This window comes from Prunus avium, chromosome 7 (assembly GCF_965620075.1).
Source record: "Prunus avium chromosome 7, drPruAviu1.hap1.1, whole genome shotgun sequence".
In the NCBI taxonomy this organism is placed as follows: Eukaryota; Viridiplantae; Streptophyta; class Magnoliopsida; order Rosales; family Rosaceae; genus Prunus; species Prunus avium.
The window spans coordinates 5,084,991-5,112,966 of record NC_142290.1 but is presented as its reverse complement, the minus strand read 5'-3'; the positions used below and the strand labels follow the sequence as shown (position 1 = coordinate 5,112,966).

Below are 27,976 nucleotides of genomic sequence, written 5' to 3'. Positions count from 1 at the left end.
GGTGCCGCCTAAAGAACTCCTAGACACTGTATAGACTGCGGTTGCTCACTAGAGTTACCAAAAATTTAGCTCCTTCAAAGAATATCCTATGAGTTTTAAATTATAAAACCTAATAAAAACAAAATAAATAAATAAATAAATAAAAACTGAAATAAACACGCAATTCAAACAAGAATTTAAAAGAAGAGATGGGATTCTTGCACCAGGTGTCCAAGACGCATCTTTAATTTTGTCTCTTCTTCCAACTAAATTCTTGAGAAACCTGACAAACAAGAAGAAAACAATTGAAAAAAAATAAAATAAAATAACAACTGAAAAAAGCAAAAACACAAACATCAGAAAACAGGGAGGCAAAAGTAAGTGAAAGTGTAAGCATGCTCCCTTTTAAAAAAAAACGTGCTCGCAATTTGCGCCGGAAATGAAGGGATCCGAGAGAAAAGAGCACAGGATAGCACCCTCGAGATCCGAAGTGCTTTCGGCTCCCTCGTCTGTATAAGTCTATTTAAACTCATCTCGGTGAAGTAGAAGAGCACCCCGCATTTCTTCCTGCAAATTCAGAGAAAAACATCAAAAAATCCAAAAACAAAACAATGGCATCCTCATGCACTCACCTTGATGATCTTAACCTTGAATTGTCCCTTGCGCCACCGAATGCGCAGATAAGGGTTCCTCCAAACCATGTCTTCCCAAACTCCACATATCATCACGGTACGGCCTCAAACTTTGCTGAGATAATACCGAACTTTTCTGAGGCAATGCCGAACAGAGCAGCGCTGCTGGGAGGCATGATTGGTAACAAGCTCACACCGACAGATCATCTGCATGTGGCACAGAGGTCTGACAAGGCAGCGGTGGAGGAGTCCCACAATTTAACTGTACTCCACGCAGTCTCGGCTACCAATTTGGGCATGCGATTGCTGGCGAGAACACGGGAGTGTGCCGCGATGAGCGAGGAAATAGCTTCCTTGAAGGCTATGGTGGCGGACTTGCAGAAGCGGCTCTATTGTGCCAATCAGCACGTGGAAGCACTGCAGAGAAAAAATGAGGACCATGTGGAGCTGCTGCAGATTCTGCAAGTAAGAGAAAACAGAGGCATGCCATGAAGATGAAGATGAAGATGAAGAAGTTGTTTTTATTTTTAATTTACTTAAATGTTTTTTTGTTTTAAACTTTTTATCTTTTTGAATGCAATGTTTGAATAAAAATGTGTTTTTAACACTCAGAAATAAACTAACTAACCACACCAAGTAAATAAATAAACTAACCTAATAAAACAAAAAAAACATAAAAGAAAACCAAGAAGTTCCAAATTGAATTTTTTTTAAATTTTTTTTTTTTGTTATTATTATTTACAACTAACTGACCACACAAAGAAAAAAAACAACAAAGAAGTTCCAAATTGCAATTTACAAGGAAAAATAAAAACCCAAATTTCAAATTTCAAATTTTTTTTTTTTAATTTTTTTATATTTATTATTATTGTTTTTAAAACACACAAATATACAAGCAACTCACGGATGACCAGTTAAGGGCCTCAGAAAACACAGCCAGGGGATCCGGGAAGGTTGGAGGGGTCACAATGGTCCCGCTTAAAACCCAAACTTCTTAGACACCGAAGGTGTCGCCTAAAGAACTCCTAGACACTGTATTAACGGAAGTGCTCACTGGGGTTACCATAAGTCGGCTCATATGAAAAATCTTTTTTTTTTATTTTAAAATTTTTAAGATAAGAAATAAAAACAAATTAAGATCAAATGAAACAACAAACCATAAACAAAAATGAACTAAGTACTGTAAACAAATTCAAACAAACAACATAAATTGTTGTACTAAAAGAAACAAACCAAGAAACCAAAGAAAAAAAAAAAAAAACAAACAAACAAACAGCACTTTCTATCACCCGTTTATCACCATTTGGACAGATTCGTTTCTATGTTTTTCAGCTTCGACCTCTGTTCAGTTTTTAGGCTATAACTTTCCAACCGTAAGTCCAAATTTTACGTTCTTTATATAGTTGGATTCAGCATAGAAAAACAAAGAACTCAACGTAGACCAAAAGGCAAAAATAACTACGAAAATAAACAGAATTCAAAGAAGAGAAAGGATTGAAATGCTCCCCCTTGAAGCAATTAGGTCGAGCATGGATGCACTTGGAGGTCGCGACTTCTCCCACTACTCCACACTTCCTATCTTTGAAGTTGCCATCTCTCTCCATTTTTATTGAGCTATTTACATTGCTAAAACAAACACATACAAAAACTTGAAACGGAATTAAAGGATTACGAAATATATATAAAAAAAAAACTAAAAATGAAAGGGAAAATCAACACAAGTCCAATTCCATGCTTCAAAGCAACAAGCACCAATGGGTTGTGTAAGCTGGGACTTAAACCCAGTTCTCTTGCCTGTTGGGCAATTGTCCTTTTCTGTTGGACTACAAACACAACTTGTCCATTAACGTCATTAACTTTAAAACTTGAAATTGTCCAGTTAAGAAAAAAAAAATAAAGTAGGAAAACCAAATAGAATCAAACAATGTTACCGATCCCCGGCAACGGCGCCAAAAACTTGTTGTGTAGATTTCAGCTGCACCAAAATGGATTAAGCTGCATCCTCAACTTGTGATACTCGCAAGTGCACGAGCCGTTTGGTAGTATAGCATATGTAAGTGCGAGGTCGATCCCACGAGGATTGGTGATTGAATGATCCCATTCATTTCTCCTACACAAAACAGAAATGAAAAAAGGAAATAAATAAAACAAGAAAAAGGAAATACCTCAAGCAAATAAGTTCCCAAGTTCAATTAGATTAATGGATTGGTTCTAGCTAAAGTATGATTAAGCCATGGTGTGTGGTCATAACCTTGTGTTCCTAATTCCCTAATTTGATCATTTGTTGTCTAACCTAAAATTAAGCATTAGGAACCCATTAAGCATAGAAGAACAATTTAAACAACCAAGCATGTATCTAATCCCTGTTGTCGAATGTCCATACATACTCTTCCTATTCATAGTTCAATTCGAATTAAAGCATGGTGTCTACTCTTAATTCAAACCAAGATAGCTAACATGCAAGCCTAAATGGTGATCAATCATTCAAACTAGCATATTAACTTATAAGCATAATGAATAAGAACAAAAACCATAATTGAAACTTGGAAACTAATTCAACTTGAAAACTTAAGGAAAGAATTTACATTACAAAGAAAAATAAATTGGAACTAAGAAAACTTGAAGGAAAATTTAGTAAAAACATTATTGTTACAACAATTGACAACTTGAAAGGAAACTAAGAGAATTTGAGGGAGAGAAGGGAAGGGAGCTCTAGAGAAGTGTTTGAGAGCTCCCCCCCTTGGGGTGTGTTTACAAGCTTAGAGAACTTCCCTATTTATAGGCCTAGGGGAAGTGAAAATCTGAATTCAATATGGCTAATGCATACAACACTTGTTTTATAAAATCTGAAATGGTTGATGCACTTGTATTAGAAAATCTAAATTGGGTGATGCACTTCACCAATAGATCCCACCAGCAGCCCTAGCTCATCTTCATGTCATCATGACCAAGCTTCCAACCAAAAATGATAGCTCATACCTAGCTCACCATGACCAAGCATCCAACCAGCACATGCTGAGGTCAGCATGACCAGCAACTTCAAGGGCTTACAACTTGGGCTTCTCTTAATCAAATTAGGACTTTAAGCACTTGCAATTGAAGTTCAGAATGTCTTCTTTCCAGCCATATGTTATTTGGGCCAATCCAAGGTCGGAGGAAGAAGTTAAGGCCGAAACAAATTGCTAACTCATTTTCCGCGCTGATAAGATCCATCCTGAGCATGGTTCTGTGTTTGCTAGGTAACGGACTCCAGATTTATCCAATGGGGCTGAATTTTGGATATGTTATAGTACACACCAATTGGAACAACTTTCATGAAGAATGTGGCCTCATTAGAGCTATGTAGGTTGCTGAAACAAAGCTTGCAATATGACCTACGAAACTGGGCTGGCAGGGGACTGTAGCCAAAATTGAGTTTGTCTTTAAGCTCTTCATCCATTCATCCAAATTAGGCCCTAACATGCATGGATTGCATCATTTACTATCCAAAGCCCTCATTATTACCTAAAGCTCAATGAACTGAAAGATAAACACAAAAAGGATTAAAAGCACAAGTTTAATTCAAAAACATAACCAAATCATAAGCTAGAAGGGTACAAAATGATATGTAAATATGCACCGATCAATAATTAAACAATAAATATCATTTAAATTCAAGTCAGTTGAATAACTTATCAACCATTAGACTCAAATGGTTTAAGAAGAAATGGTTCTCAACCATTTAAAAATTAATGGTTTGAATTACCTAAGGAATTTAAACCACTTAACATTTGTGGTTTAAATTCATTTATTATTTTTAGCTTTCTATTCTAGGCATTTAGGCTTGTATATAAACCATTGTAGTTGAATGAATTAAACAAGCAGAACTCAAAGCAGTTCCTTAGCTTCTTCCTTCTGTTTTCTCTAATTGTCTTAAAATTCCTCCCGTTCCCGTATTCTTATAAACTAGGAATTCATAGTTCTATCGACTAGAAGTTTTGGATCAATTGGTGACAATATTATGGCTAGAAGGGGTTAGTCCTTTATAAAACATACGCATTTCAAGTTTCCAAGGAATTCGATGATGAGGACATTGATTAAGCAGCCCCTTGAATCTCTCCTATGCTTCATAAAATGACTCATCATCTTGTTGTGCAAATAACAAGATCTTGCCCCTAAGCATGTCAGTTTTTTTGTGTGGATAAGTATTTCTCCAAGAACTTCTTTTGAATGGCAGCCCATCTAGTGAGTGAACCAGGCTTCAAAGAATTCAACCAATACTTCGCCTTATCCTTCAAAGTGTATGGAAACACTCTCATTTGAAGTTGATTTGTTGTCACACCTGTCAAGAGAAAAAAGCTCACAACATTAAAAATATCATTCATATGAGTTAATGGATCTTCATTAGGTAAACCATAAAAGGAAGGTAACATATTAAGATGAGAAGATTTAAGCTCATAGTTTCGAGCTACGGTGGGCAACAAGATGCTTGAAGGGGATGTTGGAATTGTTGGGATATCAAGGTCTCCCATGAACTCATTGGTAGCCATCTTTTCTTCTTCTTCTTCTTGGTATGAACTTGCTTCTGAATTTGAAGGTGAAGAACCAGGAAGGTCAGTGTGGAAGGTGGCAAGAGCTTACTATTTTGCAGTTGACAACTCTCTTTTTAGTCGATTCTGAATTTCTGAGATCACTCGGTTGGGTTGCAACGTTGGTCTTCCTTCCACTGATCTAGAACTTCTGAACGAAGACCTTACTTGTTCAAGGAATGAGTTTTTAGACATAAAATACTTGAAACAGAAAATTGAATTAATTAGAAAACACTGAAAAGAATAGGGTAACCTTGGGCACATAACTAGGGAAGAACTTTCATTTAGTCCCCGGCAACGACGCCAAAATTTGTTGTTATGTTATGTTAACTCGCAATTGTACGAGCTAATTAGTACTATAGCAAGACAAGAACAAGGACGTATCCACAAGGTCTAAGAAGTTAAACTTCGTTATGTACTTAGATTACAGAATTCAAGAAAGTAGGAAGTTAAGTCTAAAACAGAATTTAAAGTGAGAGTGATTGTGATTGTCAAAACAAATGAAGCAAAATGAAATTGCAAACAAAAGCAAAATAAGCAAATGCAACAAAGGGTGGTTTTGAAGGTTGAAAAACAGATTTGGAGACTAAGGCATTTGATTCACCATAACAATTCAATTCTAGGTTATAAGGATTCAAGTGACAAGTCTAATTCATATTCGAAGATTGATTCTAGCTAAAGTATGATTAAGCCATGGTGTATGGTCCTAACCTTGTATTCCTAATTCTCTAATTAGATCCTTGTTGTCGAACCTAAATTAAGCATTAGAAATCCATTAAGTATTGAAGAATGTTTTAAACAACTAAGCATGTATCTAATCCCTGTTGTCGAATGTCCATACATACTCTTCCTATTCATAGTTCAATTAGAATTAAAGCAAATGGTGTCTACTCTTAATTCCAACCAAGATACACAAATCTGAATGGCAGCTCGGCGTTCCGATTAGCATATAGGCAGGTAGGCATAATGAATAAGAACATGAATCATGAATCAAACTTGAAACTTGAAGTTTATAAACCTAGAATATTCATGTTAGGTTAGATCGAAGCCCTAGTGAGCTTCGGGTTGATTGCTGGAGTGTTTGGGGTTGTGGGAGTGTTTTGAGGGTAGTTTCTGAATGCGTTTGGGGAATGATGGGAGTGTGGAGGATGGAGTGAAGGATGGATGAATTGTGGGAGTATGAATCCCACAATATGGTTCTGGGAGTGTAAATCCTAGGATGTGGATCCCTTTGGTGTGGAATGGAAGTGGTATTTATAGTGAGAATGAAAGGAGAATTCAGAATTGATTTATGCCTCCATCAACAAAACTCACTTCACCAACCTCACCTAACACACCAATGCAATAGAATTCTAAATTGATTTGGTTGTTGCACTTCACCAACAAATCCCACCAGAAACCATAGCTCATGCATAGCTCATTATGACCAAGCAACAATCAGCTCATCCTTAGGTCAGCATGACTAGCAACTTCATGGGCAAATGAATTGGGCTTCCCTTAAGCAATTGATGACTTTGAGCCGTCCATCTTGAAGTTCAAAATGTCATCTTTCCAACCACATGTCATTTGGGCCAATCCAAGGTCGGAGGAAGGAGTTAAGGCTGAAATGAATTGCTAACTCAATCTGCAAATTTTTGCACCATTTTGTACATTTTCCTATCCAAAGCCACCATTGCTACCTAAAGCTTAATGAACTGAATGATAAACACAAAAGAGATTAAAAACACAAGTTTAACTCAAAAACATAACGAAATCATAAGCTATAAGGGTACAAAATGATATACAATTATGAACCGATCAATAGTGGTGCTATATACCATATTACTTCACACTCCTCTTTATTTGTTCAATCACATCCTTCTACCACACCTTCTGTTCATTTACCTGCTGGTTCTTCCATCCCCATTGATTCTACTGGCACGATACTTTTTAATAAAGATATTATTTTAAAAGATATTCTTTATGTGCCTTCCTTATGCTTAAATCTTTTATCTGCCAGTAAAATCACTCAGTCTTTGCATTGCTGCATGATCTTGTTTCCTGATTTTTGTATTTTGCAGGACTTGGCTACGAGGAAGATGATTCGATGGGGTAAGCAAAGTGGTGGCCTCTACTTCCTGTCACCGGTTCGCACGTCCTCCGCTGTCTGTCACACCACCGCTTCCAGTACCATCTAGCACCACCGCCTTGGTCATCCCTCACCTACTTGTCTACATCTAGTATCTAAGTCTATTTCCTCTATTCATCCATCATTTGACAATAATTGTGACATTTGTCCCTTAGCAAAACTGACTCTTTTTCTTTTCCATCTAGTATTATTTTTTCTAAATTTCCTTTTCACTTAATACATTGTGTTTGGGGACTCCACAAACACCCCACACATTCGGGTGCATGATATTTTTTAACCATAGTTGATGATTTTTCTCGTTGCACATGGTTATTTCTTATGAATCATAAATCTGATCCTTAGTTGCTTATGTCATTTTTTAATTTTATTTCCACTCAATTTAATTCCCACATTAAAATCATTCGCAGTGATATGATGCTGAATTTCTTTCATTGCGTTCCTTTTTTATTACTCACAGTATTGAATTTCAATGTTCTTGTATTTACACCCCAAAACAGAATGGCGTTGTCGAACAAAAGCATCGCAACATTTTACAAGTTGCTCGTGCTTTACTTTTCCAATCTAATGTACCTATGCACTTTTGGGGTGAATGTGCATTAACTGCTGTCTATTTAATTAACCGTTTGCCTACCCCACTTCTCTCTAACATCACACCTTTTGAACGTTTATATAATCACGCACCCTCATATGATCATCTTCGTACTTTTGGTTGTTTGTGTTATGCTACTACGGTCTATCCCATTTCCAAATTTTCTCCACGTGCTAGTCGTTGTATTTTTGTTGGGTATCCTTTTGGGCAAAAGGGTTACAAATTATTTTATTTGGATTCTAGGCAATATTTTGTTAGTAAGGGATATTCGATTCCATGAAACTACTTTTCCTTTTAAACCCATCACCTCATCTAACCCCACCAAAGTTTTAACTTTTCCATTGGACCCCACGTTCACTTCACCTCCTCTCCCTCTTGCACCATTTTCTGACCCCTCTGTTGACTTTTTTGCTCCACTCCCCACCTCACCCGACACCCCCTGCCATCTCTCCTACCTTCGGCACTACCAGCCTACCCACTTCCCCAACCGCGCCCCCTACACCAGCTCCCTTACCTACTTCCCTAGTTTCCCACTCCGATACTCACTTGGTCTCACCTATTGAACCTCCAGCTCCTCCCATTCCCACACCTCCATCCCCCATCCCCGGCCATTCGACCCGCAATCGTACCCAACACACATGGCAGACAGATTACTACATGAACTTTGCTCATCATGAACCCCATCAATCATTGACTCCATTGTCCAGTTCTAAACAAGGTACAAGGCACCCTTTCTCTAAATTTTTTTTTAAATCTTATTCTCGTCTTTCTCCTTCCCATTTTTCTTTTCTTTGCTATTATTTCTAGTCTTCATGAGCCCCCTTGATTATCAGGAGACTTTTTCTCCCACCGCCAAACTTACTACTGTGCAGTGTCTTTTAGCATTTGTTGCTTCTCGCAATTGGAGACTCCATCAACTGGATGTTCAAAATGCCTTCCTTCATGGTGATCTTAATGAGGTCGTCTACATAGACGTTCCCCTTGGTCTTTATCGACAGGGGGAGAATATGGTATGTCGGCTCAACAAGTCCTTGTATGGTTTAAAGCAAGCTTCCTACAATTGGTTTGTGAAATTCTCTCATGCTATCCAATGGGCAAGTTTCATTCAATCAAAGGCCGATTAGTCCTTATTTACCAAATCTGAAGGCAACTCCTTTACTGCAGTGCTCATTTATGTAGACGACATTATTGTAACAGGCAATAATGAACACGCTATTAAGTCCCTCAAAGATACTCTCTTGCCACAATTCCGCATGAAAGATCTTGGAAATCTAAAGTATTTTCTTGGCATTGAAGTCTCTCGATCGCAAAAAGGGATTTTTTTCACAACGAAAATATGCATTAGATATTTTGAAGGATGCAGGATTATTGGGATCTCGTCCTAATTCCTTCCCAATGGAGGAGCATTTAAAATTAAATCCTGAAAATGGCGATTTGTTACATGATCCCACCAAATATAGGAGATTGGTTGGGAGATTAATTTACCTCACAGTGACAAGGCCTGATATAATATACTCTGTGTAAATCCTGAGTCAATTTATGCAAAATCCTCGTGCACCTCATTGGGAAGCTGCTTTAAGAGTTTTACAGTTCATTAAAGGCAATCCTGGTCAAGGATTATTTTTTTCCTTCCTTTAACGATCTCATTTTAAAAGCTTATTGCAACTTTGATTGGGCACAGTGTACGACAACTCGGCGATCTATTTCGGGATTCTGTGTCGTCTTAGGAAACTCTTCAATTTCCTGGAAGTCAAAGAACCAAGCCAATGTTGCCCGTTCTTCCGCTGAAGCAGAATATCGAGCTATGGCTGCAACATGTTTGGAAATTACATGGATGCGATATATTTTGCAAGATCTCAAGGTTCCACAAACTCAGCCAGCAAATTTATTTTGTGACAACCAAGCGGCTATTCACATAGCCAAAAATCATGTTTTTCATGAACGCACAAAACATATTGAGATTGATTGTCACATTGTGCGAGAAAATTACAAGTTGGAATTATTACACCATCCTATATACCATCACGTTCTCAACTTGCAGACATCTTCACCAAGCCATTGGGAAATGAACAATTTCATCACTTAAGTAGCAAGTTGGGACTTCAGGACATTCACTCGCCAACTTGAGGGGGAGTGTTAGATAAAATCCCACTGATTAGTTGTATATTCCCTAATTATTGCATAGGAATATTGTACATTATTTCTTTCCTGTAATAGCTCTCCTTTATCGTCATATAATGGTTGTGTGATGTTGTAAATATTCATTCAAGGAATATTAAATACTTTTCTATATTCTTTGTCTCTCTAAATTTAATAACATGACTAGGAACCAAAAGGAATAAAGTATTTGTTTACTAATTAATAATGATAAGAAGTCACTAAGAGGCATGTTTGGAAGTGCTTTTGGAAGAGCCAAAATTGCTTTTTGACAACCAAAAGCTCTTCTGACAGCCTTTGACAAGAAAATTTAGAAGTGCTTCTAGGTCATAGAAGCGTTTTCTGGAGAAGCACCTGGTATGTGCTTCTTCAAGAAGCATTCCAAGTGCTTTTCCAAGAAGCACTTGAATTTCTTATGAAAATTTCAAGGGTTTAGAATCACTTCATCTCTCATCACATTCTGGCTTTCGTAGAGATTTTCTTATTTTAGAAGCATAATGAAGTTGAATTTTTATAATATTCAGCCTAAATCTTTTTTAAAAAAATTTAATACAAACGATATTATAGGGGAGGGGAGAATCAAACCTAGGACCTCAGGTGTAGAGGTAATTGGTCTTAGAGCATCTCCAAGGGAAGAGGCAAAAGAGTAGGCGAACCTCATTTGCCTTGCCACATCAACAGTATCATGCTCCAAGGGAAGAGGCAAATGGGTTGGCAAAATATACCTACTCTCCCCAACAAGGCAATATTGCCTACTTCAAAGTGAAGAGGTGTATTTAACCCCACTTGCTTTTTATAATAAAATACAATCTCCACACTCTCACATACTTTCTATAAAATATAATAGTAAATGTAAAAGATAAAAATAAATAATATAATAATAGTTTGTAGACTTTCATTGCCTAGTCCATTGGAGTGACCAACTTTTTTCATGAGGCAAATGGGTAGGCAACATGCCACCTAGATTGTTATAGTACAATTTTGCCTATTTTATTTGCCTCTTCCCTTGGAGATGCTCTTAACCACCTAAAGCTACAAGCCCATTTGAGCATCTACAATAGCCTCTTCAATAGTTTTGGGATGTCTCTCCAACAACCTTGTCAAAGTCAGTCATCAAAGTTACAACATCTTTCTCTCTCTAGGACTGGTAAGTTGACCTTGGCTCTTCAAAATATTTAATTTTACTTTGAAAAAAAAAAACCTACCTTGAAAATGTTAAAAACATGCATTTTTTTTCTTTTCAAATAATAAATTAGACATTTTTCACACGTTTTCATATTTTTCATTCTTTTCCATGATATTGCATTAATTGAATTGAAGAGTCTATTAATTGGAGCAAAAATTATTCAAGTAGCAATTAAACCTTTAATTTGAAAAGTTTAATCTACTGCTACTATTGGAGAGGCTTACATGTATCATGCTTGAATCTTAATTTAAGAGGTCATTTAAAACGTTCACTAGAGATGCATTTAGCCTAGGGTTGACTGTCATGAAATGCAATAAATATACCCAGTATTTTTATATACAAGGAAAGAGATACTCGTAATACCCTTCAAAATGAGGGGGCCATGTTGTAAGGTTCAATCCAAACCTCCAATAACAGCTCTCTAATTAATCAGAAAACGATTAAGAACACTAAATTATATAACCTCTATGCAATAAATCTACCAGTATTCTTATATACAAGGAAAGAGATACTCATAGTACCCTTCAAAATGAGGGGCCTACGTTGAAAGGTTAAATCCAAACGTCCAATAACAACTCACCAATTAATCAGATGACTATTAAGAACACTCATTATATAACCAAAGACCGCATCACATAACCACTTAACATTTAAAGAACCTTCGAAGTAGTTATTGCATTGCAATCTAATAAACAAGCACACTTGCTCCAACGTAGGGAAAGGAAGGAAGTCATTTCCTCAACGACCCAAAAAGACCTCTGATTGTAATGATGATAAAAGACCACATGAAAGGATCAGAACTGGAACTGCATCTCAGGAGCATATTGTTGTGAAAATGGACAAACACTTTCACTCACTCCCCTAATGATCTTGTTGTTGATGGACTTTGTGACACACACAAGGATGGATGAATCACACACACACACACTTGAGAAACCAACCAAGCACAAAGTGACACAAGTATTTTAGAGGTTCAGCAATTGCCTACATCCTCTTGGTGATCCCCTTGAGAAATTCACTAATGAAAGAATAAGTTACAACTTTGGTTTACAAAGAAACCCCCTTAGAACTCTATTCTCACCCAAGCTCTCTTTTCTCTCTCACCCCTTGCTCAACACTTGATACACTTGTGAACACTCTCACAACTCTTGGTGTTTCCCCCCTTTGGTGTCTAGACTACTCAAGACTCAACTCAGCTCTCTCTTGAACTGATTGCCCTCTCTTTCTTCCTCCCTTGGTAAGTAAAACCACACTTGTTGTCTTGCTTCCTCTTCCCTTTAATACACAAGCCTTTGGACTTCAGAAGAGACTCCTTCTTTCCTCCCACGTTCTGCCCTTGGTTACCTAACATGGACCACAACTTGGGCAGACCAAAGGCTAGGCATTGATAGCTGCAACTTCAGCCACCCTATCTAGAGCTATAGGGTAGGTACTCTTTGAAACAAGTCAACTATCCTCATTCAATGGTGCTCCAGCTTTTCCAGCACCTTGCTAGACATCCTAGAACCCATAAAACTCCTTGGAAGCTCGAGGGATTAGGTAGGAAACCGACACATGTGAAGACACCTTGAAAAACGCATGGAAAAAACAGCACAGCAACACTGGCGACCGGTCGCAGATACATTGCGACCGGTCGCGGATACCTTCGACCGGTCGCTTCCTGCGATTTCTCCAGTTTTCGAATCTGTGTAAAAACGACCGGTCGCCCAAACCATGCGACCGGTCGCTCACTCCTTCACTTGCATACTAAATGTGAGCCATTTTTCCAACAATCTCCACCTTGGCGAACCATTTAATCACCCCATGAACCATTGTTGACCTCTAGAACCTCTTCAACCTCTTAGAAATCGTTCTAGTAATTTCCAAGAGCTCCACCATGGCAATACACCTCTTGCCTCAATGCACCTTTGGTGGAAGGTGCTCCTCTCAAGCCTAGACTTGAGTAACCTGGACCTCTTGTGCAGAAAAGAGTTCCCCCATGCCAAATTCGTTGCTCCTTGCCTCCTTGGAACCTTGAATCATGGACTTCCTTTGATACGCATACCAAACCTTTGTTCACTAAATCCCCTCTTAGCACTCCTTGCTCTTGGATTTAAGAACACCTTTCTTTTCATCTATGCACCTCTCCAACTTTCCCGTTTCATGCTCCCTCTAGCACTCCGAAACGTGGCTGGAACTTCTTGGTCCATCCATCCAAAACCAAGGGACGGTTTGATGGATTCCTTGGGCCCGGACCTTGCACTTGATGATGGCTCCACCTGAAGTAGAACCCCTTTGTGAGTTTGTTGTTGTTGCCCTCCTTCTTCAGCCCTTGTGTCAAGCTCCACCTCAAATGGAGACTCCTCCATGACCACCTTGGCAAGAAGTTTCCCTTCAACAACATTCTCCTCCTCATCCCTTGTCTTGACTTCACTTTCTGCACCTTTGAAATCAAGCACCCTTGATGATGAACTTGCATGCAAGAAGAACTTGCTATGACTTCCTTTCCTCATATGTGTCAAACATCAACTTATTTGCACACACATGATATGAGCACCCGGAATCACAAAATCCAACTTGAAGTAGAACTTGAACCCTTACCCGAAGAGCTAGCCATGACTTCCCCGTTACTCTCCTCCGTAACCGTCAAGAGTTCATCACAAATGTCATCATCACATACATTTTCTGAACTTCCAGCTTTCTTCATCTTTTCCTTCCATACCGGACAATTTTGCTTCCAATGATCCATAGACCCACACTCGAAGCACCCTTCCTTGTCCTTGGACTTAGCATTCCTCCCTTTGCTTCTCTTGCCTTCACGCTTGCTTGAACAATTCCCTGCGAATAGACCCGTGTCTTGAGAGTTTTCCTCCGAACGTTGGGACATCCGGTGATGCGTCATCACATCTTGCACCACCTCCTCAAACTTCAAAGTACTCTTCCCAAACATAAGCGTTGTTCGGAAATGTTTATAAGACGGAGGCAAGGATGTTAGAAACATGAGTGCCTTATCCTCCGTATCATACAACACTTCCATCCTTTGCAAATCAGCAACACATCTATTGAAGCTGCTCAAATGCTCCATTAGATTACCTTCCTCCTCCATCCGAAGATTTAGGAGTTCTTCCTTGAGGAAGAGCTTGTTGGACAGCGACTTCCCTGCAAACATCTCTTCGAGCTTCTCCCATGTTTGCTTCGCTGTGTCTTGCATCACATTGATGAGCACCTCATCGGTGATGTAGTTCTCGATGGCTCCTCTAGCCAACTCGTCTAGAACACCCCACTCTGCGTCTGTCATGGTTGCTGGCTTCTTCTCTTTGCCTCCCAAGACAATGCTGAGATTTTGTTGTGTAAGGGCTGACTTCATCCTCCTTTGCCAAAGAGTGAAGTTCTCCTTCCCTATGAAAGGCTTCAACTCCACCTTCATGGTGACAGATTGTGGTTGCCTCTGCTGCAAAGAGCTACCTCCTTCTTCACCTTCCTTGTCACTTGCCATCTTCAACACACTAGAACTTGCTGCTCAAACTCAGCTCTGATACCACTTGTTGTGAAAATGGACAAACACTTTCACTCACTCCCCTAATGATCTTGTTGTTGATGGACTTTGTGACACACACAAGGATGGATGAATCACACACACACACACTTGAGAAACCAACCAAGCACAAAGTGACACAAGTATTTTAGAGGTTCAGCAATTGCCTACATCCTCTTGGTGATCCCCTTGAGAAATTCACTAATGAAAGAATAAGTTACAACTTTGGTTTACAAAGAAACCCCCTTAGAACTCTATTCTCTCCCAAGCTCTCTTTTCTCTCTCACCCCTTGCTCAACACTTGATACACTTGTGAACACTCTCACAACTCTTGGTGTTTCCCCCCTTTGGTGTCTAGACTACTCAAGACTCAACTCAGCTCTCTCTTGAACTGATTGCCCTCTCTTTCTTCCTCCCTTGGTAAGTAAAACCACACTTGTTGTCTTGCTTCCTCTTCCCTTTAATACACAAGCCTTTGGACTTCAGAAGAGACTCCTTCTTTCCTCCCACGTTCTGCCCTTGGTTACCTAACATGGACCACAACTTGGGCAGACCAAAGGCTAGGCATTGATAGCTGCAACTTCAGCCACCCTATCTAGAGCTATAGGGTAGGTACTCTTTGAAACAAGTCAACTATCCTCATTCAATGGTGCTCCAGCTTTTCCAGCACCTTGCTAGACATCCTAGAACCCATAAAACTCCTTGGAAGCTCGAGGGATTAGGTAGGAAACCGACACATGTGAAGACACCTTGAAAAACGCATGGAAAAAACAGCACAGCAACACTGGCGACCGGTCGCAGATACATTGCGACCGGTCGCGGATACCTTGCGACCGGTCGCTTCCTGCGATTTCTCCAGTTTTCGAATCTGTGTAAAAACGACCGGTCGCCCAAACCTTGCGACCGGTCGCTCACTCCTTCACTTGCATACTAAATGTGAGCCATTTTTCCAACACATATCCAAGTGCTTCAAGATGAGCAGCCATGGCCTTGTTCATGGGTGGTGGACCACACCTCAGAATCTGGAGATTCCAGGAGCAAAGTCAGCGCTTGCTTATCAAACAAAATGCAAGTCTACTATTCATATCTAAGAGGCAAGATTGAGAAAACATGTTTGCAAGGGTTTATAGGCCATGTCGCGAAAATAAATAATTAGTCACTTACCTTTCATGCGTGGGGGCAGGGAACTGGACTTGAATCATTTCCTTTGAGACAAAGCCAACACCACCATCCCATACTTCAGGAGGCTGAGGAGTAACATTTTGCAGAGGTAGTTCATTAGGAGGAAAAGAGATAATGGTCATCAGTCATGAGACATAATTCTTCAAACTTACAAAGTTAACAAAAACACCATTAGGAAGGGAAAGAGAAATAATTTGGATATATACAGCAGAGAAGTCGATTCACCTGATTCAAGAAATAGTAAATTTTGACGCGGTCAGGGTAGATACTAGTAAGGCGATCCAATTCTTCCTGCAAATAGTCAATGTTCCTATTACGAATAGAATTTGTTCCTATTAGGAATAGAATTTATATTTTATTGTAATTATCTAATTTGAGTAGAATTAGGAGATTGTGTACATATTTCCTATTTGTACCCACTCTGTATGTAGTATATATATTCCTCCTTGAGAGAAGAATAAACATATCAGTTTAAACCCTAATTATTTTGAGTTGGTATCAAAGCGTATTCTGATATGTCTCTACAACATCAAAACCCTAATACTAAAAAATACTTATTTCCCCTACACCTAGCCTATACACCTAAACCTGTGCCGCCTATACATCTAAGCATGTGCCGTCTCATATCTCTTACTATCGTCGTCGTCACCTAATCTTTTGCTATTGCTGCCGCCGCCATCTATCACCATGTCAGATGTCACTGAATCTTCTTCTTCTACTCCTATTGTGACAGTTCATACCGAATCATCCACCAATCTACCTATGGGATTCAAATTGAATGGATCCAACGATGAGATATGGGCTTCGATGATCGAACTCCATGCTACTACACAAGGCAAATTGGGTTACCTGACTGGCGACACTAATGCCCCTGATTCCCAAGACCCAAAATTTGGGAAGTGGAAAATTGCTAATGCTATTGTAAAAAGTTGGATGTTGCGAACTATGGAACCCAGTTTGTTGAATATGTTCATACTCTACCTACTGCTAAGGAAATTTAGGATGCTATTAATTAGATGTCTTATGATGGCTCTGACATATCCCAGCTCTATGAACTGCAGTGCCAGGCTACCCATCTCAAGAAAGAGGGTCATCCTATCTCTACCTATTTTGCCGAACTTAAGGCAATCTGGCTTGAATTGGACAAGAGACGTCCTTTTCAGATGAAGTGTGCTGATGATATGAAGACTTTTCAGGCTACTGTTATGGCAGATCGTGTGTATGATTTTTTGGCTGGCCTTGACAATACTTATGACAAGGTCCGCAGTGATATTCTACAGAGTGATAAAGTTCCAAGTACCGAAAATGTATTTTTTATGGTCCGTTGAGAGGCTGAACGCCAGATTACTATGCTTGGATTCGACACCAAGATTGGGGAACCTGCTGTTGTGTTTGCTTCCAAAAACACTGCTTTGGTTTCTCGGCCTACAAGGTTTGGCTCTTCTGCTGTTCCGTCTCGTCGCCTGACTTCTGCAGAAAAAGACAAACTGAAGTGTGATCACTGTGGTCAAAAGAGACATACTATCGACACCTGCTGGGCATTACATGGGGTACCAGATTGGGAGAAGGAGCAAAGGCGTTTAAAAAAGGAACAACTGGACGGTAAAGCTCATGTGGCTGTTTCCCCCACTTCTATGGCTGACATCACCACTGGGCACAGTCACCTTACTACTACTCCTCATTCGAATTTGACCATAGTCTCAAGCACTCCAACACCTCCGCCTCCATATAACTTTGGCAAGGCTTTCCATGCCCATGATACACGCGATACAGGTTGGATTATCGATTCAGGAGCTACTGACAATATGACGTATAATTTTGCTTTATTCTCTACTACTATTCGGCCTCATCGTGATTATGTTCTAACTGCTAATAATGCTGCTGCTCCTTTCACGGGGGCTGGTTCTATACTCCTGACACCTGCTTTACCATTGGACAAAGTGTTACTGATTCCATCTTTGTCTAGTAATTTATTATCTGTGCCACAAGTTATTGAGCAGTTAAACTACGTTGTACTTATGTATTCGTCTTTTGTCTTACTATAGGATATCCAGACTCGGGAGATCTTTGGTCGTGGTACTAAAAATGGGGGTTTGTATTATGTGGATGATGTGGCAACTAGTCGGGTTCTTCGTGCTGGTAGCGCCGAAACTTCTCAACATCATCGGATTTGGTTGCTACATTGCCAATTTGGTCATAACTCCTTTGGATATTTATGGCATTTGTTTCCTACATTATTTAGTGGTGTCAACGAGTCTACTTTCCAATGTCATACTTGTATTTTAGCTAAGAGTCATCGAGTATCCTACCCTCTAAGTTATAATAAATGGCTTATGCCATTTGATTTAGTTCATTCTGATGTTTGGGGACCTTCCCCTGTTTCTACAGCCTTGGGAGTTCGCTGGTTTGTATTATTCGTGAATGATTGCACTCGTATGATGTGGTTATATGGGATGAAAAATAAAAGTGATGAGGTTGAAATTTTTCAGCGTTTCTATCAGATGATTCAGACTCAATTTATGCTCCCTATGAAGGTTTTTTTATTTGATAATGGTGGAGAATTTGTTAATTTGGTGTTATCCCATTTTTTTTCACACTAATTAAGGGTGTACTCCATGAGACTACTTGCCCTCAAACACCACAACAAAATGGGGTTGTTGAACTTAAAAATGGGCTGATCCTTGCTGCTGCCTGTGCTCTGCTGCTTGGTGCGTCAGTTCCAAAATGGTTTTGGATGGATGTTGTTACCTATGCAATCTATCTCTTGAATCGTCTACCTTCACGAGTTTTGGATTTCCAAACTCCTATGCAGGTACTAACCCGTCATATCTTTGCATCTTCTATGTTGACTCTGTCTCCAAAGGTGTTTGGTTATATAGTCTATGTTCACCTCCATCAGAATTAAAGGAGTAAGTTGGACCCCGTGCTCTCCGCTGTGTCTTTCTGGGTTTCTCTCCTCATCAGAAAGGCTACTGATGCTATCATCCTGCAACCCAACGTCTATATGTCTCTATGGATGTTACCTTTATTGAGGATGAAATGTTCTTCTCTGATACACCCGAGCATGTCCTTCAGGGGAAGACTAGTAGTGAAGGACATAACTAGCTAGATTTACAAGGGGGAGTAGTATTGGATAGTTTGATACAAAGGGGAGAATCGACCGAACCTGCTGAACCTGATATTTTAACTAATGTCGCTGCTGTCACTGAACCGATTGCCCCCCATGAAGCTTCTCTAATAGTACCTGATCAAGCTCCCCTAGATATTCCTGAGGTAAATGCTTCTATTCATACTGCTGATAATTCTTATGTTTTACCACCTAGACGGAATAGTGGGGTTCCACCTGATCGTTACTCACCAGAAGGCAAAGCAAGATATGCTATTGCCCATTATGTGTCTGATCACAGGTTATCACCTGAGTGCAAAGCGTTTGTGACCAGAATGGATAGTATTAAAATTCCAACCTATGTTGAGGAGGCATTTAATGATCCAAAGTGGGCTAAAGCCATGAATATTGAAATGGAGGCGCTGCAGAAAAATAATACAAGGGACATTGTTGATCTACCAAAGGGAATGAAGCCTGTAGGATGCAGATAGGTGTTTACAGTTAAATATAATGTAGATGGTACTGTGGAGAGGTACAAGGCAAGATTAGTAGCTAAAGGGTTCACTCAGACATATGGAGTTGATTATCATGATACTTTTGCACCTGTGGCTAAGATGAATACTGTCAAAATTTTGTTGTCCTTAGTAGTAAACTTGGATTGGACCCTGAGGCAATTTGATGAAAAAATTGCTTTCTTACATGGTGAACTAGAAGAAGAAGTGTACATGAGTCTTCCACCAGGGTATAGCGTTACCGGTGACATGGGGAACGTGTGCAAATTAAAAAAGGCGTTGTACGGATTAAAGTAGTCTCCTCGGGCATGCTTTAGCAGATTTACTACAGCTATAAAGAAGTTTGGTTACCAACAGGCCAATACTGATCATACTCTATTCATTAAACATAGGGCTAGTAAGGTGACCTTGTTGATTATTTATGTTGATGATATGATTGTGACTGGTGATAATACTGTAGAAATCGAGGAACTGCAGAAGCGTTTAGCATCTGAATTTGAGATGAAAGATTTGGGCAACTTGAAATATTTTCTAGGAGTGGAAGTCACTCGATCTAAACATGGCTTATTTCTTTCACAAAGGAAGTATGTCATGGACCTGCTAGAAGATACTGGAATGCTTGACTGTAAAACAGCTGATACACCTATTATTGAGAATCATAAACTTGATGTTTATATGGATCAGGTCCCAACTAACAAAGAAAGATACCAAAGTTTGGTTGGGAGATTGATTTATTTATCATTGACACGCCTTGATATTGCCTGTGCGGTAAGCGTTGCTAGCCAATTTATGCATTCACCCAATGAGGATCATATGGCTGTTGTGATGCGTATTCTAAGTTACTTAAAGTCTGCTCTAGGGAGAGGTCTATTATTTAAGAAAAATGGCTACTTGGATCTAGAAGGTTATACTGACGCAGATTATGCAGGATATTACAGATAGACGTTCTACATCAGGTTACTTCACCTTTATTGGTGGTAACCTAGTTACGTGGCGTAGCAAGAAGCAAAATGTTGTGTCTCAGTCCTCTGCAGAGTCTGAGTACAGAGGGATTGCCCAAGGGGTTTGTGAAATACTATGGTTGAGGTGGTTACTTGCTGAAATTGGGTTTAGACCGGATGCTACTACAAAGCTCCATTGTGATAATCAGTCTGCATTTGAAATTGCTAACAATCTGGTGCAACATGATTGAACTAAGCATATAGAAGTTGATCGGCATTTCATTAAGGAGAAGCTGGAGCATAAGTTAATTTCTATACCTTTTGTGCCTTCTTCGGAGCAGCTTGCAGATATGTTGACCCATGCCATGTCGAAGCGCCGATTTGAAGACTCACTTGACAAGTTGGGCATTACCGATATCTATGCACCAACTTGAGAGGGAGTGTTGGCGTGAGTCAATGTTCCTATTAGGAATAGAATTTGTTCCTATTAGGAATAGAATTTATATTTTATTGTAATTATCTAATTTGAGTAGAATTAGGAGATTTTGTACATATTTCCTATTTGTACCCACTCTGTATGTAGTATATATATTCCTCCTTGGGAGAAGAATAAACATATCAGTTTAAACCTTAATTATTTTTAGTCAAATAAACGAAGGGGATTTGATCCAATGCATCGACTAGAAATTTATAGGCTTAATTGCAATCTCCTATTACTATTCTTAATGACTCATGTCCGGTCTGGCTCCCATTACTATTCTTAATTTTCCCCTCAAGCCCTATTTTGTAGAAAAAGATATTTGGCTTGAATGAATATTTCACTAATAACATAGAAATATATACATGAGTTTTCCTTGTACAATAAGGAATCCTACAATCTAGGAATTCCATCCAAGGGAAGGATTGGATATATGAATCAATTACAAATTTCTTTCCTATTTAAAATATATTTACTTTCTAACATATTTTGACCTTGTAAACCAATTTAGCATTGAACCGAATACCCAGCATGTTGTGCCTAAACTAGGAGGTTTACGTAATAGGCGATGCAATTAGGTTTGTTCTTCAAGTTTTATCTACACGTGCAACATGGAAAGATCATCTTTGTAAGTGGGATTTGTATAGTACTAGTCAGCTATGAAATATCAAATTAAATAGCATTAGTAGGCCCAGCTTGGTAGTACTATATACAGAACCAGAATGCTGTTTCCTCAATGGAATCATGGCCAAAACTAGTCAAGGTATAAATTAACAAATAAATATGATAAGTAGACGATATAAAGATAAGTTGATAATGATATGCAAAGAGGAGAGCACGATACCTTTAAAAGAATGTCTTCATATATCACATTGGCATAGATCAAGGGCACCTTTGTTTTCTTTTCAATTCCAACCAGACCCTTTAAATCACTTGACGATTCGCGATTCAATTTTGTCAAAACATGTTGAACAACTTCTTCAACAAAATCGGCCTCTGTCCTCCTGGCAAATATCGTTATGAAAGACAAACAATAGTATGAGTAAGTATGAATCAAATGATAACAAGTAGAAATTGATACAAGCTAGAGATTTAGTATACCCTGTTTTTCTTGAATAATGAAACCCAGAAATATTGGCTGCTTCCTCCAAAGCAGCCCTCCAGTTGGCCACCTCATCCCTGCTGCGCTTAAGTGGACGATCTTCAAGTGCATAAGTTACCTGCTGTTTTCGTACATGTGATGGATCTATGTGATAAAAAATGGGTATAACAATCTGTCCATGGCTTTTCTTGCATCCAAGTATATGCACAAGTTCTTTCAAACACCATGTGGAAGAAGCATAGTCTTTTGAGAAAATGACTACTGCTATTTTCGATTTCTCCATTGCTTCTAGAAGGGTAGGTCCAATGTCGTCTCCTTTCTCAAGTCTGTTATCTATGTAGGTCTCAACGTTCTCCCGGCATAAAGCCTTGTGAAGATGGCTGGTAAAAGTATAGTGATCAGTGCATATTTACATATCATTTTGTACCCTTCTAACTTATGATTTGGTTATGTTTTTGAGTTAAACTTGTGCTTTTAATAAGTTTTGTGTTTGTTTCAGTGTTATAAGCTTGAGACTCACTAATTGCATTTTAGAGACAAGTTAGCTCAAAACGGTGTCTGCAGATCAGTCAACTTCACGGATTGGACTGTACTTGCTCAAGAAGAACCAGATGATGAGCCATACATCATTGGAAAGATACGGAAGTCTAGTTTCTGTATAATTTTACGGTTTATGATTCCGAGTTTTCTAGAGAAAGTTATACATGTTTTGGAAACTTAAGGTCAAATTCGGCAGCATCTGCGTTACTGGGCCAAAAATCACATTTGAAGGCCTTCCTGATTTTTCCTTGAGTTGGGCTGCATATGCTTGGAAAGATAATTCAAAGAGCTTCAAGATCCATATTTTTCCAGATTTTTCAGAATGAAGCCACAAGCCCAAAACGAGCCCACAAGCTGGCTGCAATGCATTGTCATGCATGACATATGTATGATGAAGTGTTGTTGATTGTGGGAAAGTTTGGTGAAGCATATTCAATACCTATTTTGAGTGAAATTTTGCAGCAGCCAAAAGATGATGAAGTCGGGGTGCAACACTAACCCTAAAGACAAGAGGAATTGTTTTCAAATGCAATTGTGTGTTAGGTTAAGTTGGTGAATTAAGTGGAGTGTGTTAGGTGAAGTTAGTGTGTTTAGATAATTCAATTGTATAATTCAGATTTTCAACTTCCTTAGGCCTATAAATAGTGAGGTTTCCTAAGCTTGTAAACACACCCCCAAGGGGGGGAGCTCTCAAACACTTCTCTAGAGCTCCCTTCCCTTCTCTCCCTCAAATTCTCTTAGTTTCTCTTTCTAGTTTTCAATTGTTGTAATGAAATCTTTTGTGTTGAAATTTTCCTTAAGTTTTTCTTAATTCCACTTTACTTTTCATTATGTAAATTCTTTTCTTTAGTCTCAAGTTTGAATTAGTTTCCAAGTTTCAATTATGGTTTTTGTTCTTATTCATTATGCTTATAAGTTAATATGCTTGTTTGAATGATTGATCACCACTTGGGCTTGCGTGTTAGCTATCTTGGTTTGAATTAAGAGTATACACCATGCTTTAATTCGAATTGAACTATGAATAGGAAGAGTATGTATGGACATTCGACAACAGGGATTAGATACATGCTTGGTTGTTTAAATTGTTCTTCTATGCTTAATGGGTTCCTAATGCTTAATTTTAGGTTAGACAACAAATGATCAAATTAGGGAATTAGGAACACAAGGTTATGACCACACACCATGGCTTAATCATACATTAGCTAGAATCAATCCATTAATCTAATTGAACTTGGGAACTTATCTACTTGAGTTAGTTATTTTCTTTCTTTCTTGTTTTATTTATTTCCTTTCTTTTTCATTTCTGTTTTGTGTAGGGAAAATGAATTGGATCATTCAATCACCAATCCTCGTGGGATCGACCTCGCACTTACATACGCTATACTACCGAACGGCTCGTGCACTTGCGAGTATCACAAGTTGAGGATGCAACTGAATCCATTTTGGTGCAGCTGTATCTACGCAACATATAGCGTGTGTCCTCACCTCTGAAATTAAGAAACACATCGTACTTTTCTTGAAAAGGGGGGATATCAGTATCAACAGCAGCTACAGAAGAAGTGGAAGAAGAAGAAGAAGATGTTAATGATTTGATGAACTGAGTCACGATGAGACTGATGATTATGATGAAAATTTGAAAGAAGTCCATATCTGTGTCTCTGAATGCACCAGAGCTATAATTAAAGCAAATCTGATAATTTGAGATGACAACTTGAAGCAGAAAGATAATCTGATATTGTAGATGATGGATGGGTTTAATTAAGTTGCACCTGAGGATCCAATTAAGCGGTTTAGAAAGAAAGAGAATAGAAAGCAATTGCTCTAGTTGACGTGACTATGACCAAAGTGCGCATACACTGAAGAAAGGAAAGAGCATATGGGAGTGGCAGCACAATGGACCCCCCCTTATACACGCTTTAAGTACAAACATTCGCTTCTGAAGATGAAAAAGCACAAACGATCCAGGAAAATCAATAGGGATTAAAAGATAAAAAAGTAAAGTGAAGGAGATTTGACCAAGAACTCAACTTTCGTGCATTCAAACCAAGAACTTAAGCATCCTAATGATAAGTCCATATTTTAAATTGTTGGGTTTAATGTATTTTGTGAGAATTTTGTAGTTGATCCCTAATTAGATGAATTGGACAAAAAGTTGTCAAATTGGACTCAAAAACCTATTAGGATGTGCGGCAAGGATTAATTGGAGACAAAAGAAGATGTTTCTTAGAAGCCAAGCAACCGGACAAAGCTTAAAGGAGGAAGTTCAGTCAAATCCTTGTGGAATTTGGAGAAGAAATCAAAGAGATATTGGGAAACCTATTTTTGGTAGTATTTGACTGTAACTAGGTTAAGAATTTGTATATTATAAATAGCATACGGATGGCCTCATAGAGGAGGCATACTTTTCACTACCCAAAAATACCCAATTCTTGCAAAGAAAAGTTCTGCTACCGCTAGCCACCTTGGAGCTTTTTGGGAGTTTTCGAGTTCATCCTCGTGTCTACCATCAACCACTTCGTGATTCTCGATAAGTTTATCATGTTCTAATTTCCTTTTGCTAGGGCTACGATGTAGCCTAGCCATGAATACCTTATTTCTGAGTTTATGTTAATTTGATATTATTTTCCATGTTGAGTATCTTTTACCGTTCTTAATGCTTTGAGTGCTTCATCACCACTTAATTGATTTGATGCTTGAGTTGACGATAGGAATATCCAACTTAGGATTTTGCTTCTAGTAATTGATACCACAGGTTACTTGAGTGAACTGGAAGGTTAATCAAGGCTTGTGTGGTTTCCATGAATTTCCGTAGAACTTAATGGGTTTCTACTTCTTAGTTCTTCATCTAGGCATAGAGTGATTGTTGGAATTTTAAAAAGGTTTTAAAAATTTAACTGTTTTTATTTATTTTGGCTATTTTATTTTATTTATTGTGGGGGTTATAATAAATATTTAATATTCAGGTTTTATTTCTGGTTGGTGAATGCCTTAATTTTTTGGTTGGTGAACTTTTATGGTTGGTGAAGGTTACATGTTTTTGGATGCCTATAAAAGGTCACTCCTCCTTCACATTTGAAATACACACAATACACCATCAGAATATCACATATCACATTCTGATTCTCTCTTTTTCTACTTTTATATATATTCTCTACTTTATATTATTATTATTTTGGGCAATGGCTATGTGACTTGGATACCTATATCCGTCTATGAACGTGCTCATCGCGGATCTTAAGTTTGTGTACATGGGGTTGTATCTTAGAGTCTTGTAGACCGTCCCTACCTGCACGTAGGGAGACTACAAAGGCTTTAGTACAGCGTCTTTGACATGCTTCACCGTACCAAACTCACCACCTTCTTACTTATTATTTATTTTCCTTTTACTTACCTATTATTTTGTTTTCTTCAATTTCATTATACCTTTAAAGCTTTCCAATTTTTTTATAAGTTATTTATAATTATAAATGTTTTTGTATTTGGCTTTACGGAAAGGAAAACTATATTTTTTATAACAGTGGGATGGTTGTAGGAATACTTTTGGTATAGACAGGCATGTCATATTGAATAATTAAGGGAAATTTACCATTAACATGGATAATAATTAGGATTAATTGGCTACAGGAATAGGGTAGAATTGGCTATAGTGAAATCAGAACCCTAGTGCTCATACCATCAGTGTTTGCCGAATTTTATTATTGTTTATGTTAGTTAATTCGTGTTAATTACTTACTTAATTCATATCAAAGCCTCATTATTCGAACATCCAGATAAAGTTTAGGATTAATCATAATCAGTACTCAGTTAATTAGTCTTCATCTTTGCAAAATGATACTCACTTACCACTATACTATTTTGCTACGATTTTGTGCTCTACAATTTCGTTATCAATTTTGGCGCCGTTGCCGGGGACTAAACTAATCTTAATTGATATTGATATATTTTAGTCAGAAGTTTACTTTAGAATTATTTTTAATTGTATTTTTATTATTATTATTTTTTCTACAGGTACTTGTTTAGTCAGTGCATGAGTTTTGGAAGACGTTCGCAGACATCTAATCTTATACCTTTAGAAGCTGAAATTGCGCAGACGTTTCATAAGCGCAATCGAGTTAACCAAGCAAGACCCCAGCAAAATCCAACTGAACCAACCACCATGGATGAAGACCAAAGGCCGCTTAGAGATTTTGCCACTTCCACCGCCGCATCGTCGTGCATTTTCTGCCCCACAATCGATGCCAACAATTTCGAAATTAAGCCGATGAGCCTCAGCATGATCCAACACAATTCCATCTTTTGTGGCCTTCCTCACGAGGACCCCAACACCCATATTTTGAATTTTTTTGGAGATATGTGACACATTCAAGATTAATGGAGCTTCTAGCGATGCCATTCGCCTTAGGCTTTTTCCATTCTCACTGAAGGAGAAAGCAAAATCGTGGTTGACTTCTCAACCACCCAATTCGATCACTACATGGGATGGTTTAGCTACAAAAAATTTGGCTAAATTCTTTCCTCTAGCTAAGACCGCATAGCTCCGCAACGAAATCATGACATTCGCACAATTCGACAAGGAACCGATGTATGAAGCTTAGGAGAGATACAAGGAGTTGTTTTGCAAATGCCCACATCATGAGTTACCAAAGTGGATGCAAGTCCAATCATTCTACAATGGGCTAAGCAATACAAGCAAAACTCTCATTGATGCCGCAGCTGGAGGAGCCTTGATGACCAAAACGCAGGATGAAGCATACGAATTGCTTGAGACCATGGCATCCAATAGCTATCAATGGCCTAGTGAACATGCAATGCCTAAGAAAGCCGAAGTTCATGACGTCGATGCAATAACTGCATTAACTGCACAAATTTCTACTCTCTCTAAACAACTTGGTTCATTAAATGTCAATGAGATTCAAACCCCTAATGTTATTTGTGAATTTTGTGCAGAAAATCACTCTAGTTGCAACAATGGGAATCCCTTTACCGCACCTAGCAAGTAAACCAAGTCGGAGATTTCAATCGTCAAAGGAATAATCCATATTCCAACACCTACAACCCTGGATGGAAAAATAACCCAAACTTCTCATGGAGTAATAACCAAAATGTACAGGGACCTCCACCTGGATTTCCACCTCAAGAGAAAAAGATTGGGTTAGAGGACATAATCGCTCAACTTGCTGGAAATATGAATACTCTCTCAAATAACTGTTGTGAATTAGAATGACTAACTCACTGCCCTTTTAAGATCTTGTTGTTGATGGACTTTTAGACAAAGAACTCAATGATGGATGAGTCTTACACACACACACAGAAATTAACCAAGCACAAATGACACAAGTGTTTATAGAGGTTCAGCAAATTG

The 27,976-nt window shown here is 38.6% G+C and overlaps 1 protein-coding gene and 2 non-coding genes across 3 annotated transcripts; 1 reads left to right on the top strand and 2 right to left on the bottom strand.

Moving 5' to 3' along the window:
- Positions 1-3,782: 3,782 nt before the first annotated feature.
- On the bottom strand, positions 3,783-22,463 carry LOC148292891 (Toll-Interleukin-Resistance (TIR) domain family protein). Its single transcript, XM_088244759.1, has 3 exons — positions 22,074-22,463; positions 21,817-21,976; positions 3,783-4,130 (listed from the first exon to the last, which is right to left on the bottom strand). Exons 1-3 carry the CDS (start codon positions 22,355-22,357, stop codon positions 4,116-4,118), a joined length of 459 nt encoding a protein of 152 aa, XP_088100885.1. The 5' UTR covers positions 22,358-22,463; the 3' UTR covers positions 3,783-4,115.
- LOC148292892 (small nucleolar RNA R71) lies at positions 4,667-4,773 on the top strand. Its single transcript, XR_015825920.1, has one exon. It is a non-coding gene; the product is annotated as a small nucleolar RNA R71 (small nucleolar RNA).
- A 4,684-nt stretch (positions 22,464-27,147) lies between the features above and the next one.
- On the bottom strand, positions 27,148-27,253 carry LOC148292890 (small nucleolar RNA R71). The gene has a single exon (XR_015825963.1). It is a non-coding gene; the product is annotated as a small nucleolar RNA R71 (small nucleolar RNA).
- Between the last annotated feature and the right edge of the window lie 723 nt (positions 27,254-27,976).